General features: G+C 42.5%; 1 protein-coding gene across 6 annotated transcripts in view; it reads right to left on the reverse strand.

Moving 5' to 3' along the window:
- Positions 1-11,457: 11,457 nt before the first annotated feature.
- The window catches only part of scaf11 (SR-related CTD-associated factor 11), a 96,303-nt gene continuing 88,041 nt past the window's right edge, over positions 11,458-19,719 (reverse strand). For all 6 annotated transcript variants that reach the window (XM_084330772.1, XM_084330771.1, XM_084330775.1 and 3 more), the window contains one exon: positions 11,458-11,765. In XM_084330772.1, coding sequence (XP_084186898.1) covers positions 11,670-11,765 — 96 coding nt within the window. In that variant the 3' untranslated portion in view covers positions 11,458-11,669. The remainder of the gene's footprint in view (positions 11,766-19,719) is intronic.

Here is a 19,719-nt window from a genome sequence, read left to right on the forward strand (position 1 = left end):
TTGATGCTCAATTGTACTCAACCCAAAATGGCGGCCGCGCCACACCACCACCGTCCGGGTGGCAAGATGGCGTCGAACGCTCTCGTCACAGGTGCTAGCAAGCGGGGCTGGAGCAGGGGCAGTAGTGAGCTGAGAGCGTGTGCTGGGTGTTGGCGACCTCTGCCGGTCGGGTTGGCCTGAAGTCAGCCGGTGCAGAATGGTTGTAGACAGCCGGAGCAGAGTCAACGGCGCGCATCTATAAACTCGCCCTCACTCACACTGAAGCTACACTCTGGGTCCCAAACAGCCCACCTGCTACACGATTATACTGTGGCACAACGTGGTTGACTATACCACCGGTCGTCTTCAGCGCCTCGCGCTAGGGTTGCACTGGAGTCGATATAGCCGTTAGCCGCATGCTAATTATACCGTCACACTGCTACTGTAACCCGAAAACTATGGACGTCAGTCCTGTGGCTCAGTCTCTCTTACTCACGCACTATCACGGATACTCCTATGATAACCCGTCGCTCGCTCCGGCGGGGCTCTCTGGGGGTTCTTTAACGGGGCTATTCCAAAGCACCTCCCGTTGCAGCTGCGACCGTTCACAGCAACATCCCAAGCAGAAGAGGACTCGTCTCCCCTCTTCCGCCTCCATTTATTTCCTTCCCATCTCTTTCGGACACTCTCTGCCTGCCACCGCCCCCTGCTGGTACCGCCTGCTAGTCACACAGGGAAAAGGATGATGAATATGGTCCAGAGATACTGCGTATAATCCATATTCCAGCTGATAGAAGAGACACCCACGTCATTGTTCATGAGAATATCAATGGAAACTAGTCAAGATGTCTTTGTGCACAAAGGGGAGATAAAAGGCAAGTCAGCACATCTGAATAATAGGCATATTTTCAGGTTGCTACATTTAGTTATTCTTACAAAATGTAACACGGCAGCTCTTTGGCATTGTGATGCACTGAAGAAAATGTCATTAGATTGTGTTTAATTTGCCGCTTTTCCGATCAGTTTTCTGCGTCTGTGTGTGTGCGTGTGCGTGTGTGTGGAGTGTTGGGCGTGTGTTATGTGACAAAAGACCGCCCGTCTCGTCCCCAGCTCCGACTCATGAAAGAGGAGAGATACATGTATGTGCGTGCACGCGGGAGCGCGCGTGCACGTGGCGTTTGGCCTTGGCCCATATTACGACTGCACCACTGTGTGTGTGTGTGTGTGTGTGTGTGTGTGCGTGTCACTGTGTGTGTGTGTGTGTGCATGTTCAATCATGGGGCTCTTGGTGTCCCAACAAGCTCCGCGGTGGTAGGTGTGCGTCTATACCAAAGGTAGCCGCATTTCTGGCAGACGTTTCTGGTCATGTGACATGTGCGCCCAATAGCGTGACGAGCTGTGTCTTTGCCCATTTCCACGTCAAACAGCCTGCAAACTACCTGGCGTTCTATCGCCATGCTCTAAGACAAACTCTAACCTTAACCAACTTCGAAAGAGTGCCTAAGCTTAACCATCGAAAGAACTTGCCGTCACGCTCTAAGACTAACTCTAACCTTAACCAACTTCGAAGAGTGCCTAAGCTTAACCAGTGTAGAAACAGGCGTCGGCCAATCAGAGAGCGTCTCTGAGAAATGCGGCTTGGTTTGGTATTCACGCCACGGAGAGAGACACAGAAACACAGAGACGCAGACACCTCGCATAGGGCGCCATCTGAATGAATGAATGAATGAAAACTTTATTTAACAGATTGCAGAATGGGTACAATACAGTACGGCTCAATACACACAATTGTTAAGGGGATGCAGACCAGAGAAAGACTTTCGTCTTGTTTACATCAGGGTCCCCCATTTTCAATTCATAGTGACATTTATGACATACACAACATACATGACATTTATGGCATAGGGACATACATGACATACAGGTATTTAGTACTTCCCACTCTCTCACCAGGTAAAGGAGTAACCAGAAAATCTCAGCCCTCCCCTCTTTGTTTGGTAGGAGTGGCAACCTCTTCTCCTCAGTGTTCTTTGTAAAGGGAGGAAGCAGCTACAGTACTTATATTCACCACTAGATGACACCATATACATTGAATAGACTTCAATGACGTCACTTTTTTAAAAGACAAAAGCCCGACTGGTCCTTCCAACTCTCGCCGGGTGCGGTGGCGCGCACCTATAATCCAAGTTACTGGGAGGCTGAGACTGGCGGATCGTTTGAGCTCAGGGGTTCTGAGCTGCAGTGGACTATGCCGATCGGGTGTCCGCGCTAAGTTCGGTATCGATATGGTGCTCCTGGGGGAGCCCGGGACCACCAGGTCGCCTAAGGAGGGGTGCACCGGCCCAGGCCGGAGACGGAGCAGGCCAAATCCCCCGTGCCGCTCAGTAGTGGGATCGCGCCTGTGAATAGACACTGTAGCTCAGCCTGAGTAATACAGCGGGACTCAGTCTTTTCATGCTTTTTCCGCCCTCAAATTTCAACATCACTCTCTCTGAGACGTGAATACACGGTGGCTTGGTCCATCCTAACTTACATCTCCGTCAATGTAAACACGTGGATATTTTGACAAAATAATATACAAGAGAAAATGGCATGCTCATGACTGCCTCCTACTGGATATCTGGGGTAAATACAAACCTTTTTCTGAGCACTTTTCAAATCCCATGGTCACTGCTGATCACTTCCTATAACCAAGGAGCCACGGTGAGACGAGAATGTGGCGCGAGTTTTTTTTGTGCCGTCGCGTCGACGGTTAGAGTAGATAGATAACATTCGATTATATTATATTATTATATTAACCCTTTCAATAACAAACTCAGCAAGACCGACATTGTACATTGGAATATTGACAACCATATAGGTAATTTACTGTACATTGGAGGGGGTTGGGTTAGGACATTTACAGGGGCCAATTTCGAATTGCAGTCTCCCGTAGGTGTTCTTTGAGAGTGGTTTTGAAAGTGGGTAGTGATTCACATTCCTTTACAGCTTTGGGTAGGGCGTTCCACATTGATGTGGCATAATTGCGAAACGTGTTTAGTCCCTTGTTTGAGCCGAATCTGGGTTTAACATGATTTGTGGAGCTCCCTCTGGTGTTGTGATCGTGGTATTCACTGACCTTTGGGAAGTATTTTGACATGTACATGGGTACCTTGGTTGTGTAGTGTATCTTGTAGACCAGGCCCATTGCAAGTTGCTGTACTCTGTCGTCTACTCTAAGCCATCCTAGGTTGTCAAAGTGGGCAGGGGTGAGGTGGGTTCTAGGAGTAAGGTCAAGCAGTAGTCTGACCACGACCAGTTCGTTTTGAGATGTTTGTAATTTTGTTTTTAGCGCCTTTGGTACCATGAGGTGCATACATAGTCGTAGTACCCTTGATTGAATGAGTGCTCCTGCCAGTGTAACAAGTGCCTTGTTGCCTTGTATGGATAATTACACCCCATCACAAAATACACTATAATACATTCCACTAATAATCCTAAATGTTTTATTTTATTGATTTGAGTTGATTTCATTCCTTTCGTTTTATTTTATTACACTTTGGGAGCTAATTAGGCTTAAGGCTTTTATTTTGAAATCGACACCCTTCCTTTCCGGAGCGCACATATTGCCTGCTTCCTGGTTGATACGTTAGTCTCTCCGGAACACAGAGAGGGTGAGGACTAGCTCTTATGTTCAATGATAGACTTCGGTCTAAAAGTTGTTAAATATTGTATGTTACATTCCTAAACTGTAAAACGAGATTGTAATGTAACTCCTGTTCAGGGGCGTATTTGGCACGGGGGACTTGGGAATGGGTCCCCCCCATTTTTTCAGAATGCAGTTAATGTCCCCCCCCCCGTCTGACTACCTGTATGCAAAGAGTAGTAGATGGGGGTCGCATTTGCACGGGCCAAGTACCCACTCGCTAAAGTACTCGTCTTTGCATAATAATAGCTCGGGTCGTCCCCTCAGCCGAGGTGTGTGTTAAAATACGTCATCACATACGGTATAAAGAGAGATAAGATAAGACATTCAGTGCTATGTCCGACTCCTACCTGCGTGCAGCAACAACGAGATGGCACCGTCGCCCAAGAGGAGAAAGCTACTTCTTCAAAGCAAACTAAGTTTTGCTACGCTGTCGCCCGGAGCTAAACCAGCAGCAGTGACGACACCACCACGAAACAGGAAGGCAAGTAACAGCATTTTAGCAGATTTTCTTTTTTTAATATAGGCCTAATGTATTTGTCCAGATTGACTATATAGCTATAGCTATTTGCCTGTTTGTTTCTCTTGAAAATAATCATGGTTCATAAGTCCATGATTGATTGATTGATTGAAAAGTTTATTAACAGATTGCAGAATGGGTACAGTACAGTACAGCTCAATACATAAATTGTTAAGAGGATGCAGACCTGAGAAAGACTTTCGTCTTGTTTCCATCAGGGTCCCCCATTTTCAATTCATCATATGACACACACGACATACAGATAGACAGTACTGCTACATCTATACATTTATGACATACCAGATTTTCAAATACAGTACTGTTTGTGATACTAAAAAAATCCAGAAAAAGAGTATACATTTGACATAGAAACTGTGCATTGGAGGAGGTTGGGTAGGTGGGGTGGGGCTGTACATTGGAGGTGGGGGGGGGGGGGGTGGGTAGGATACAACCCCATTGTAATCATCCTGACAAAATAATGATGAATTGAAAATGGGGGACCCTGATGTAAACAAGACTAAATTCTTTCTCTGGTCTGCATCCCCTTAACAATTGTGTGTATTGAGCCGTACTGTATTGTACCCATTCTGCAATCTGTTAATACAATTTCCAATCAATCAATCAATAATGGGAATGGAACACTGGTGCATTAATGTTTTATTAATGTACGCTGTCCCCATGGTTCAAATAAATAAAGTTAGTAAACCTATACCCGTGTTCTAATGGTTTCTCTCTTTTTGGGTTTGTTTATTCTGCAGGAGGATGCAAATACGGCTTCTGAAAGCACACAGACAGTGCCTGTAAACGTAGATGCACAGCTGCAGCGTGCACTATCCCCACCACTGAATGACAGAAATTATGTAAGTAACAATAATGTCTTAACAAAATACATATTTGACTGTGTAGTGGATGGTTGGATAGATGCTGGATAGACACAGAGCTCCCTGCCCCCTCCCCTCAGGTTTGGTGTGTGAACGATGTCATGGTCTGATTACCGGTACTCAGGCCGAGCACTCACACCAAACCTGTGAATGTGATGGGTTGCATTCCATTCCCAATAGCCTGTTTACAGAGTCCATCAGCAAGACATAGTCATTTGCAAACAAGATACAAACTCATTGTAATCATCCTGACAAAATAATGATGAATTGAAAATGGGGGACCCTGATGTAAACAAGACTAAATTCTTTCTCTGGTCTGCATCCCCTTAACAATTGTGTGTATTGAGCCGTACTGTATTGTACCCATTCTGCAATCTGTTAATACAATTTCCAATCAATCAATCAATAATGGGAATGGAACACTGGTGCATTAATGTTTTATTAATGTACGCTGTCCCCATGGTTCAAATAAATAAAGTTAGTAAACCTATACCCGTGTTCTAATGGTTTCTCTCTTTTTGGGTTTGTTTATTCTGCAGGAGGATGCAAATACGGCTTCTGAAAGCACACAGACAGTGCCTGTAAACGTAGATGCACAGCTGCAGCGTGCACTATCCCCACCACTGAATGACAGAAATTATGTAAGTAACAATAATGTCTTAACAAAATACATATTTGACTGTGTAGTGGATGGTTGGATAGATGCTGGATAGACACAGAGCTCCCTGCCCCCTCCCCTCAGGTTTGGTGTGTGAACGATGTCATGGTCTGATTACCGGTACTCAGGCCGAGCACTCACACCAAACCTGTGAATGTGATGGGTTGCATTCCATTCCCAATAGCCTGTTTACAGAGTCCATCAGCAAGACATAGTCATTTGCAAACAAGATACAAACTCATTGTAATCATCCTGACAAAATAATGATGAATTGAAAATGGGGGACCCTGATGTAAACAAGACTAAATTCTTTCTCTGGTCTGCATCCCCTTAACAATTGTGTGTATTGAGCCGTACTGTATTGTACCCATTCTGCAATCTGTTAATACAATTTCCAATCAATCAATCAATAATGGGAATGGAACACTGGTGCATTAATGTTTTATTAATGTACGCTGTCCCCATGGTTCAAATAAATAAAGTTAGTAAACCTATACCCGTGTTCTAATGGTTTCTCTCTTTTTGGGTTTGTTTATTCTGCAGGTGGATGCAAATAAGCCATATCAGCCCAATCCAAGAGAAATACCAGGTCAAACACTGGCAAACAAAACGCTACGTTTCCAAGAGAAATGGTTTAAAGCATTTTCTTGGATTCACTACAGTCATACACACAGTGGAGTCCTGTGCTTTTATTGTGCAAAAGCATTTCAACGTGAGAAGTCTACCCTGGCGAAATACACTGATCCAGCATTTGTTTCTGCTGGATTCAGAAACTGGAAAAAGGCTGTGGAGAGATTTACTGATCATACAAACAGCAAGTCTCATAAGTCCTGTTGTTAATATGTACCTGTGTAGATTCGTGGGAGGTTTGACTGGGTTAGGGAACTTTATAAATGCACATTAGTAGCCTAGCATATAGGAGGTTTGCACACACACGTGCGCTGGTGACATGTTAGTTAATGGAGTCACGTCTTTTCCCAATTGTAGCTCACGTGCTGCAGATGACTATTCCTAATGCTGGTGCATTGTGTTGCATTGTAACCTAACAGGTATGTGTGTACAGTAGCTCCCATGTTTTTGGTCCGTTTTGTATTAAATTGTTTATTTTTCCAATGTAATTCAAATGTATAATTCTTATGAGAGAGTCTCTCCCGGAATGCTGAGAGCTCACGTGCTGCAGTGCAGATGACTGTTCCTAATGCTGGTGCATTGTGTTGAATTGTAACCTAACAAGAGAAAATAAAGACAACCAACAGTCATCCATGTCTGTCATCATTAAAACACAACGGCGTCAGAAGTACACCGGTCACACCAGAGTCTTCAGGGTATTCTTGTTTACCAGAGAGGAGATCCGGTACAAGAATCGAGTTCGTTGGTTGACTTTTTTTATTACATTGGATGCCATTTTGTCACAGGAAAGATTAGCCTCTAGGATGGAACCCAGGTAGGTAATTTCATCTTTCCTTGTGACAATATTGTCACCCACTGTAACTGAGAAGCCGTCGGTCTTGCTGAGTTTGTTATTTGAACCGAAGAGAATGGACTCTGTTTTGCCCATGTGTAATGATAGTTTGTTATCAGCGAGCCATATGCAGATTCTGCCTAGTTCCGAGCTGAGGGTTTATCTGTCTATCTGTATGTCATATATGTTATGATTAATTGAAAATGGGGGACCCTGATGTAAACAAGACGAAAGTCTTTCTCTGGTCTTACGTGGAACAACCAGTGACGTCAGACTACACCTCCCTATAAACAGTGAAAACAACAAACCAAATGACTATGCGGTCCGCCTAAATTCTTATCCCAACGCATGTTTGTTTCCGCGTTCGCGTTTTGCGCTCTGATTGGCCACTGACGTTTCTGGTCGCGCCAATCGTGTGACGGCAAGTTCTTTCGCCGGTTAAGCTTAGGCACTCTTTCGAAGTTGGTTAAGGTTAGAGTTTGTCTTAGTTAGAGCAGGGCGATATCGTGTGATGGCAAGTTCTTTCGCCGGTTAAGCTTAGGCACTCTTTCGAAGTTGGTTAAGGTTAGAGTGTGGATCGTAGGCATTAGGTAGTTTGCTGCTGGTCGAGGCGGAAATGGCCGTGTCACACGATTGGGCGCACATGTCCAGAAACGTCAGTGGCCAATCAGATCGCACCAGAAACGGCAGTGGCCAATCAGATTTGCAAAACGCGAACGCGGAAGCAAACATGCGTTGGGTTAAGAATAGACGCGAACGGTCCAGGTACGTTTTGATAGTTTGTTTTTGGATTTAGACCAACATTTTTTCCATGTTGGTCTAAATCCAAAAACAAACTATCAAAACGGACCCAGACCCCCTACCTACATCTCTAGACAGGATCAATTAAATTGCAAAAATTAGATGGAGAAATTACAAAAGGTACAACAGTTTTGGTCTATTATACTCCAGCAAAACAGGGGGTCAGATAGTGAATAACTTCAAAACAGATGCAGTAATAACCAGCTGTAGAGTGTAGATATAGTAAAGGTCGGCTTATCATAAGATCAGTTACACAAATAAAATCTCACATACTGACAAGCACCTTGCATTAGAGCGCTTCACTTTGAATAAAACATGGGTGTTCTGCTTGACAAGGGCGCCTCCTGCTGGTGGACATAGTGAAGTAGATAATAGTGATGGATGGACCTTCAAAGATTAGGACCAATAAAACCAGTCTTAGATCTCTTCTTTGGGAGAAAGTTGTTCATATTCACTAATATTAATTGGACTGTGACCGTAAGGTAATATGGGAATGATTAAATGGGGAGGTACTGGACAGACTATAATGCTCAGCTAATGGCCGTCTTGCTATTACGTTTCATTATATTCATACAAAAGCCATTCATCTCTAGACTTGAAGGTATATTTCTGACCCAGAAAAACACAAGCTGTATACTCATAACTACCTCATACTACAGTCTACCCATACAACGCTGTATGAAATATGCGGAAGACACTACAGTACCATCATAGGGCTGATCTCCAACAACAAGGAGGATGACTACCGGTCAGAGGTGGAGAAGACATTAACGTGGTGCAGAGAACATAATCTCATACTTAATGAAAGCAAGATAGTTGAAATAATCATTGACTTCAGGAAAAACACACTGGCAACACACCCAAACACAGACTGGATAGGGTCATAAAAAGGGCATCCAAAATTATCAACTGCTAACTCCCCACTCTGGACTCCATACACAAACACCATACCATCACACGGTGCAAACAAAATCATCAGTGACCCTCTGCACCCAGCTCACCACCTATTCCAACACCTCCCCTCTGGCAGGAGGTTCAGGTCACTGGGCAGTCGAACTGTGAGGTTCAACCAGTTTCTTCCCCAAGGCCATATGTAACCAGGTCAATTGGACATTGTTTATTATTATTATTGGGGTTTGAAATGTCACCAAATCCTGTTATAAATGTCTCCCAGTGGTTACTATTGTTTATTATTTTATTAAGGATTGAGATGTTATCAAATCCTGTTTACAAATGTTTACAAGTGGTTATTATTATTTATTATTTCTTTATACCAAAGGCACTTTTATTTGAACGTAACTTGGAAAGTTCACGTTCAAGAGTGTAGCACTTCCGGGTCAGGTATTCGCGCGTGTTAGGAGCAGCCTTCCGGTTTGGGTTCAGTTTACGACACGAACTCAACATGGAGGTATGTGTATTACTGTGGCGCGCCGCACTATTGTGTTTCATACTGTTATATATATTTTGTATAAGAATTGAATGTCGATAATAATTACTTGCTAGTTGTGACGAACGGTGTGGTTGTATGGTGTGCACAATTGAAGGTCTTGGTCGGTGTACTTCATCGAGGCAATATAGTTAACTAGTGTTCTCTGTCCACAGACGTATTGAGAGCACACATGTTGACGCTGTTTTCCTATTGTGGCAATTCCACCATTCGTTTCCATGCAGGTATGTGTTTCGATATGTGTTTATTGTGCCTTAATATGTGTTTATTGTGCAATATATTGTTTATGCAGTTTACGACACGAACTCAACATGGAGACGTATTGAGAGCACACATGTTGACGCTGTTTTCCTATTGTGGCAATTCCACCATTCGTTTCCATGCAGGTTGGCGACTCCATTGCAGATCACCAAATAAAAGACTGAACAGTGTCCATGTGTGCTGACTCCTCACTTCGCATCACAACCAGAACACAACGCAGGAGAACACGGACAGAACATCCGTTACACATACAACTGCTCAACTCCTCCTAATCTTCACCCCATGCTTATGTTCTCTGGTTTTTTGTTATGTTGCACCTGATGTTTGTATTTTTTCGTACTGTACTGTTCCGTTGTGTCTTTTCTGTGGTGTATTGTCGCAGCTACCACCTGCACCGTGTATGAATTCCACCGGCCTGGCCGTGTGGCAATAAAAGGAACTTGATGATAGCATGCACAATAATGCTGGATATACCGTATATAAAATTACCATATATGTCAATGTCTGAATATACCTGCATATAATCCTTCTATATACCTACCTACTTATACACCTGCATACAACTCTGTATGACAATAAAATATATATCCACTTGTTTGTCTGTAGTACATACCTGCATATAATCCATGTTACATATCTGTAGATATTATATCTATATCCCTCACCTACTTTTACTAGTTACACTGCTGGCCAGTATGACTTACTTACTACCATAGTGTCTTTATACCCGTAGCTCTGTACATCCGATTAGAACTATTACTCAGTAGTACTAATTCATATATTATTATATGTATTTATATTATACCCAGTTTAATCACCTGTACATAGTATATTACTATTTACACTTTACTGTTACATTTGCACTCTGGTTGAATGACAAACTTCTTTTAATTGTACTGTACTTGTGCTGTATGATGAAAATACATTTTAATCTAATACATCCAATTATCACTATTACTCAGTAGTACCAATTTATATATCTTATACCCAGTTTAATCACCTGTAAACTATATTACTATTTACTTTACTGTTACATTTGCACTCTGGTTGGATGCCAAACTTTTCGTTGTGCTGTACTTGTGCTGCATGACGACAATACATTTTAATCTAATGTAATCTAATACTACCTTTGTGTAAAATCCCACTGACAAACACACAGACACTCAGGAAGCAGTTCATTTATTCCACTACCGTCCGGGTTCATGTTCACATAAGAACATGTTGTACATTAAGAGCCAGCCAGGGTTCATGTTCATGTTCACATAAGAACATGTATTACATTAAGAGCCAGCCAGGGTTCATGTTCATTCATCCGCCCACCCGTACCTTACAAGCTCGCTGCTGACTGGCCATCACAGTTCCTGACTCCTAACCAATCAGGTCCCTGATACAATCAAACTGACAGTTCCACTGTGGCTGCAGAGGTTAATAAAGGCAATGCACTTTTTTTGTGTTTTTATTGTTTTTTTTAAACTAAACTTTCATTCGAATCATCATCATATAATATTTATTTAATAATAATAAAAAAAAACAATGACAATATTGATAAGCTATGTAATCAGGAGGTCATGGGGGTAAATACAAGAAACTCGCTGTACCCACGTTCCCCACAGGGGGTCGCCCTTCTATATTAAAATGCTTCACAGCGCATGTTGCCTGAGAGACGACCTCTAACCCCCCCCCCCCCCCCCCCCCTTCAAGCTCCCCCACAGTCCTTCCAGGTCAAGATCTACGCAAAATAAAGGGCTCTTGCATCATTACAATTTCAGATTCAATATTTTTTTTTTCTTCTTTTTTTTTTAACAAAATATGAAAATCTATAGAAAAATCTTCATTCAAGGAAAGGTACAGACAGATATCAAAACACGTCAGCTCTCCATTCTCTCTCTCTCTCCCTCTTTTTTTGTAAGTTTGGAGGCCAGATTCCAGCTTGAGGAAATTGCACTTGCGCAGCCGTCAGGGGAGCGGGGGGGCTTCACTTCTTGCGGGCGTGTTTGTATTTGTCCACGTAGGCCTTCACCAGGGTGGCCACCTTGTCGGAGTTCACCTCCCCACTCTTGCTGTGACAAACCTGAAGGAACCAGAGAGAACATTTAGACCACAGGGGGGGGGGGTTGATTACAATCTTTGTTTCACAAGGGAAATTAGTACCTACATGTGGGACCGGAAGCCAGAGACACTGGACACAGTGATACAATGATCATCGAATGATACAATGATTTTTGCTCATGACTTTTCACCTTGATCCAGGTAGATCCAGATCCACCTAGAAAGCCACACTCATTGCAGCCCTGTCCAATAATGTTTGAGATCGCCAAATGATTGACGGAGCTAGAGCTCTGGGAGTCGCGGGTGGTATTCGGAAAAAATAAAACTGTGCCATGTACTTTGGCGCACGCCTCACATATCGGCAGGCAACAAATATGGCTTTAATTCGATATATATATTGTATTAAAAAATATGCACACTCGAGCCGCTAAGGTCACCAAAGTGGCGTGTCGCGCCGGAGGGCAAATCGTCCTCAAGAGGGTCGGTGCCAGTTAACACATTGGGTGCCATGCAGTATGCCCATCTTTACCACTCTCTGCCAGTGCTGTAAGCCTATGGAGTGGCTCACCTTCTTTGCAAGGCTATAACTTTTTAAATATTATAGCTATATCGACATTACTATGGCCCATTCAACATCGGGTATCTATCGTTCCGGATGTGGGAACGTTATATTTTTCCATTCATACATTGTCGTGTTAGTACCGTCTAGAATATAAGTATGTTTTTAGACTGTATAGCAGTAATTCCTAGAACGCGCGCTATAGGCCCTGACGCGTATTATACATTATCGATTGGCGTTTCGTCCCTATACACGCTATATTAAAAATTTCAAATGCATATGCAGGGCAGGAAATTAGGCCATTTTACTCGCCAAATGAGAGTATTTTTTATGTTTGGCGAGTGATTCATGAAGACCACTCGCCACACTGGCGACTAAGTAAAGAAAACAAAACAAAAAAACCATGAACTTCGGAAAATGCCTGTCAGAAATGTCAACTGGAATAGCTGGGAGTTAACATGGCTAGCTAGTTAGCTGTAATGGATCATATATGACGTGGTGTGCTGTTAGTTATCTGAAAATAATACGGGGGGTAATTAACGTGAGCTAACGTTAGCCCTTCGACGAGTGGTTTGCATGGACACTGGACAGTAACGTTAGCTACAGTTTCGTTAGCCTAGCTAACGTTAGCTACATATCTAGCAAGCTATAGACAAAGAAAGTTTAATGTGACTGATCTAGTGAGCTAGAATCAGAATATTCCACCCATAAATAGCTAATGTCAAATATAAATAGCGCAATGGCCATACCAACCCGTTCGTTTGACGGGAGCTAGTTAACGTTAGCTAGTTAGCCAGCTAGCTAGTAGTACCAGTGAATCATGTTGCTAAAGATTTCGGTCGAGTAACGTTAGCGAGATTGGCCTACGTTCCGTTAGGGCTGGGCGATAAAACGATAACTATCGCGATAAATTATTTCCTCGAAATAAACATGAAACGTGGTCGCAAAGTTTCGATATCGATTTTCCACTAACAACCAATCAGTGAAGGAGATGGCCGACAGCGGAAGGAGACGTAGAGAGGTATGACTCAAGTAGTAAACAAGGCTGGCTAGGATAATTAGCTTGCACGGCGCTATTTTATAGTTTACCTGCCGAGTTGGTGTGTGTTTTGAATTCTGAGGGTAACGGTTATAGTAGTGTGGGGTATACGGTGGACGTCGTTGCAATGTATTGCGGCGGAACAGAGTATTTTATGGTCATATTTAGTACATTGTCATGGGATACACCGCTTGGAAACAAGGCTGGCTAGGATAATTAGCTTGCACGGCGCTATTTTATAGTTTACCTGCAGAGTTGGTGTGTGTTTTGAATTCTGAGGGTAACGGTTATAGTAGTGTGGGGTATACGGTGGACGTCGTTGCAATGTATTGGGGCGGAACAGAGTATTTTATGGTCATATTTAGTACATTGTCATGGGATACACCGCTTGGAAACAAGGCTGGCTAGGATAATTAGCTTGCACGGCGCTATTTTATAGTTTACCTGCAGAGTTGGTGTGTGTTTTGAATTCTGAGGGTAACGGTTATAGTAGTGTGGGGTATACGGTGGACGTCGTTGCAATGTATTGGGGCGGAACAGAGTATTTTATGGTCATATTTAGTACATTGTCATGGGATACACCGCTTGGAAACAAGGCTGGCTAGGATAATTAGCTTGCACGGCGCTATTTTATAGTTTACGTGCCGAGTGGGTGTGTGGTGTGAATTCTGAGGGTAACGGTTAGAGTAGTGTGGGGTATACGGTGGACGTCGTTGCAATGTATTGGGGCGGAACAGAGTATTTTAGGGTCATATTTAGTACATTGTCATGAGATACACCGCTTGCTCTAGCTAACTGCTAACGTGCGCGGACTGATGACGACATCAACTCAAGACATTTGCAGCAGCAAAACAAGTCTATTAATAGCCCTTCCATCGGCGCCGGGCATAAGAAGTTAATTAAACTTGACAGACATATCGACGATAATTATCGATAGAGTTATATGAAAATAATTTTATAATTTTATCGCGATAACGTTTTTGGCCATATCGCCCAGCCCTACGTTCCGTTACATATTCATAATCATGAGAAGGATAGGAGTCTGAGGCGGGATGTCGAAAGACGATGCTAAACATTTATTAATGTTAAACTGAACTCTGTTGACGTTGAGCTAGTCAGTTCTATATATATCTATGGAGCTAGTGTGCTGACAGGAAAGTAACAAACAACATGGTCCGTGCGGAACCCTTCCCCAACACATAATTCCGTCGGTGGTTTGATTGATTGAAAACTTTATTAACAGATTGCAGAATCGGTACAGTACAGCTCAGGCCCGGACTGGCCATCGGGAGCACCGGGAGTTTTCCCGGTGGCCTGGCCTGCACAGATAAAAAAAAAAAAAATTATATAAAAAAAAAAAAATTATATATTTTTTTTATTATATATATATATATATATATATTTTTTTTTTTTGCCAGGCCATTGTTTCTAGTTGTGGCGGCGGCGCGATAGTTTTTAGATAACCAGGTGGGTGGGGAACAACCAGGATTTCACTGTCTGCGACAGAGTAGGAGAACTATCTGACTCTCTCTCCCTCACGCGGACACACACAATGGAGCCGTGCTGCCGCTTGTGATTGGTGGAGGCGGGACCAGGCGATACAACTGATTGACAGCGGAGGCGGCGGATGGAATGGCAGATGGCACACTCCCAAAAGGAGTTGTTAAATCTGACATTACAAAAAACAATATGTGGTGGTTATGATTGGGGCTGAAGTTGAATAAACAATTTATGAAAGAGAGAGTCAAAATAATTCCAAGATAATTCAAAGATTACACACCTTTGCCACATTGGCTACAAATATAATCACTGCAAAGTTATCAAAAAAATAAGAATCTGATCAGACACAAGGGTTAAGTTGTTGTTCCCTTTCTAATTTCCTCCAAAACATCTAGTCTAGTTAATGTGATCAATATTATTTGACAATTGATGCTTTTTGTTGGAAATTTCAGTCAGTGAGCTCATACTTTGAGCTAATTTTATAGTTAAAATGATTGAGACAACGCAATCTTCTGTCTTTGTTGTGCATGCATGCGTGTGCTCACCACACGTGATACATGTGTCACTATTCTGGCAGTGGTTACTGTTATTTTAGTATTGTAATGAAAGGTCTGTTATTTAATGTTTGTGTAAAGGGCTATTTTAACTGTTGATGGGTAGTGCATCAGTAAAGTGAATAAGGTATTGTGCTCTTGCCTTGTTTGAATAGGTGGAGAGAGTGGTTAACTGTATTATAATAGTAAATAAAAAAATATGTTGTGCTCTTGCTTTTTTATTTTTGAAGGTGGAGAGAGTACCATTGCTAGTGCCACAACAGTTTTATTTGAGGTTCATAACAGTACATTGTACTAAGCAATTGTTGGCTCATTAGTTTGTGATTCACATGCACTAAAATTCACCAGAATGCAGGAAATTAAGTCTTTGCAACAAAAAATTTCCGGGTGGGGGACCCCCAGACCCCCCCGCTTAAAAAGTGGCCTGATTGGGGCTATATTTCGAGCTATATCTCCCGGTATGAATTATTTCCCCAGTCCGGCCCTGGTACAGCTCAATACAGACAATTGTTAAGGGGATGCAGACCAGAAAAAGACTTTCGTCTTGTTTACATCAGGGTCCCCCATTTTCAATTCATCATAACATATGACATACACGACATACAGATAGACAGTACTGCTACATCTATAGATTTATGACATACCAGATTTGCAAATACAGTACTGTTTGTGATACAAAAAGAGTCTTTGTTAGAGTTGTTGATCTTCCACAAAAGATTTATTTTTGGCTGGTAAAAAAAAATCATCTACTCGCCAGTTGGCTGGTAAGCCAAAAAGTTAGTTTCCTCCCCTGTGCATATGATCGCTATACATTATGCTCCATCATGCGTGAAGGAAAGGGGGGGGGGGGGTCGTTTATGATTCCTTGATTGTCACTAACGGCTTTCTTTAGTAAGACACCATACATTGATCGGACAGATTGCAATGAAATAAATGGACAATCGAGCTGGAAATAACATTAGATTCCTCTTACCTCTGGTCGATGCGTCTGGAGAAAAAAAATGTCAATTATTTGACGTCGATCTGCTAGATCCATTTTCCATTTCTATGACTCAATACACGCCGAAAGCATATTGATTATTGCGTCTCGAAAGCGATCCAATGCACTCGAGGTAGGGCTGGGCGATACAGCCTCTAAATGATATCGCAATATCTTTTGGCCATATCACGATACACGATATATATCGCGATATTTTGACATTTCCTCTAAAGCACTTAAAAATGCTTGATTTAACCCTTTGATGCATACAGTCACGCCAATATGATGATTATAATAAGTCCCTGCAACATATGTTTGCATTATTAAACCATGAAGATTCTTTAAAAAATTATTAAATGAAAATGTACTAAGAGTAGTCTACTGACACACTAATAAAAAAAATTATTTACATCTAAGACAATTTATTGGGTGCCGTTTTCACACCTAGCTCGTTTGGAGCTGTTGTTCCGAAACCTGGAGCGTTTACCCCCTATTTCGGTTCAGTTGAGCATTTATATACACAACAATCACATTCTGTTGCGGAACAAAACAAGCAGGCCGAGACCACTTCCAAACGAACCCGACGCGACTCGTACGCTGTGAGAATGCAATCGATTTAACAAACCGACACAACTCACTTGCCGTACTGTATACGCGCTGCATGATGACGTAACGCACACACGCCCTGGACTGTTCCATCAGAGGGGGGAGCTTCGGTGGCCAGTGTGAGTGGCTACAGACCACTGCACTTAAATATAAACATTAGTCTACCTGGAGACTCAATGAGGTAATTGTAGATGTCGCCATAAGACGCGTCTGGTCATTTAGTGGGATCATTGTTTCATTATCCTGTTCGGCTGAAAGGACACTGGCCACCGAAGCTCCCCCCTCTGATGGAACAGTCCAGGGCGGGTGTGCGTTGCATCACAATCCATGGGCAATCTGCGCATGGGGGATGCTCTGCTTAAAAACAGGCTTTTTCTGTGTAAACATGTCTAGCGAGAAGATGGTGGTAATGGATCAATGCCACGTCAAAATAAAAAACCTCCGCCTCCGCTGATCTGGAGTCAGACAGGGCTCGCAGTCCACACACACAGACACGCGCGCACACACACGGGCTCGCCGCCACACGCACACATTTCCACTCTCTATTGTCCAATAGACGAGCACCCTTTTCGACCGTGTGACATTGCTCAGAAAGTTCGGTGCGCTTGACAAATTGCTATGTGAATGCAGACGAACCAAATGAAGAATGCAACAATGTTGCAACTTCACCACCAGAACCGCACAGAGTCCACCAAAACTATATGTGAAAGCACCCTAAGACTTTTGCACAGTACTGTTTTCTATCCACTTTAGCCAAACACACATCTATATATATATACACACTACTGTGAGAAAATAATAATCACACACAAATGGATAATGGCTTATAGCAGACTTAATGATTTTAGAATATTTCAGATAATGAAATTAAATGTTTATATCATCAACTATCCAGTTAGTATTTATACTGTAACGTTTGGCTACTTTAAATCATTGAATGTAGAGAGAGAGAGAGAGAGAGAGAGAGATAGAGATAGAGAGCGAGAACGTGCAAGGGTTTTGTTCTAGGTTTGCGTTTTGAGCGTCTAAGCTGCCGTAGGTGATGTCACACTCGAATGTAAACAGGAAGTGCTAAACACACGGAGATGGAAACTGGATGATATAAAGAAACGAATAACCAATAAATATGAAGTTATGTTTAAACTTCTGTTGTCAAGCTTCGTCAATATAACCCACCCCCTTTCCTCACGAATGGAACTAGTGTTGTGGAGTCCGCTTTGAGCGTTTTCCAGAGTTAGCAGCGCTAACGCTAGTTAGCTTAGCCTAGTCATCATGGATAACTTGGTTAGCAGCTAACGTTAGCCCATTGCTTGTGTCAATTAAATTGCATGTCATTAAAAGGTCCGCGCTGGTCTGTCTAATGAAATTACAATTGCATGTAATTTAAGGTCCGCGCTGGTCATGTGTCTAATGAAATGAGAGGACAGCTCTGCGCTAAAGCTAAAGTCTCATCAGCCGCGACGTGACAACATATACTCGATGTTCACGATATACAAATGTACTACATCTCATGTAGAACAAGCCGCGATACATAGAGTATACTCGATATATCGCCCAGCCCTAACTCGAGGTGTGTATATTGATCCAAGTTACAAGATATCTCTGGCGGAGCTTTTTCCCCGATGCACCGAGCGCCATTTCCAGTTTAGAGTGGAGTGTAACTCGCCCGAAATCCACCAGGCGGCGGTATTGAGGCGTTGCAATATCAGACAGGGTCCAGCTGGCTCCCGGAGGCTTCCTGGATGAATTATGAATGCCAATAGCGAATAAAAGAAATAACGATCATAAAAACGAGTTTACTCGTTGTTGGCACTCAACGCATGGCGGCCAATAACGAGTATACTCGTTATTGGCAATTTTAACACTTTGATCGCCGGGGTTAAATTCATAATTTACCATCCCTCGCCAGCCCTATTTAATATGGAGAAGTTCCCCTTCTTTGCAGGGCTATAACTTTTTAAATTGTATTGCTAAATTGACATTATTATGGCCCATTCAACGTCCTATATCTATTGTTCAGGGTGTAGCAACGTTATACTTTTTCATTCACATATTCATACTAAAATACGGTCTAAAGTATAAGTATGTTTGTCGTTTTCTGCAGCTTTCTCCAGAACATGATTTATAGCCCCAAATGCATTATATTGATGATGAAATACAGTTTTATAGCGATCGGCGCCAGATAAAATTTTTCAACTGGACATACTTCTAGAAGTTACTACGTATGATCTGATGATGACCGGATGGGGGGGGGTCGTTTATAATTCCGTGGACAACGTTAGATGATTCATCTGGTGTGGGTGATATGATCATCAGAGCAGTTACCGTAATTTCCGGACTATAAGCCGCGGCTTTTTTCCCCATTTTTCGACCCTGCGGCTTATATAACGGTGCGGCTTATATGTGACTCACGTGACCAAACCCGAAAATTTACAAATCTAAATATTGCTTTTTTGACTGCATTGAAATGTTATTTATCTGTTCCCTTATTTGCTAAACTTAATACAACTTGTAAATGAGTTAATTATTGTTATTTGTCCGACAGTATTGTGTCCCAATGCTAATTACATATGGTAATTAAACATTAAAACACCTGCGGCTTATAGTCCAGTGCGGCTTATATATGTACACATCGTTCAATTTAGCTGCTGCGGCTTATACTCGGGTGCGGCTTATAGTGCGAAAAGTACGGTAGTATCGAAGACATTAAAAAATAACGCTGGAACTCACCGTGGCTTC

Source organism: Notolepis coatsorum (assembly GCF_963971535.1).
Source record: "Notolepis coatsorum genome assembly, chromosome: 15".
Lineage (NCBI taxonomy): Eukaryota > Metazoa > Chordata > Actinopteri > Aulopiformes > Paralepididae > Notolepis > Notolepis coatsorum.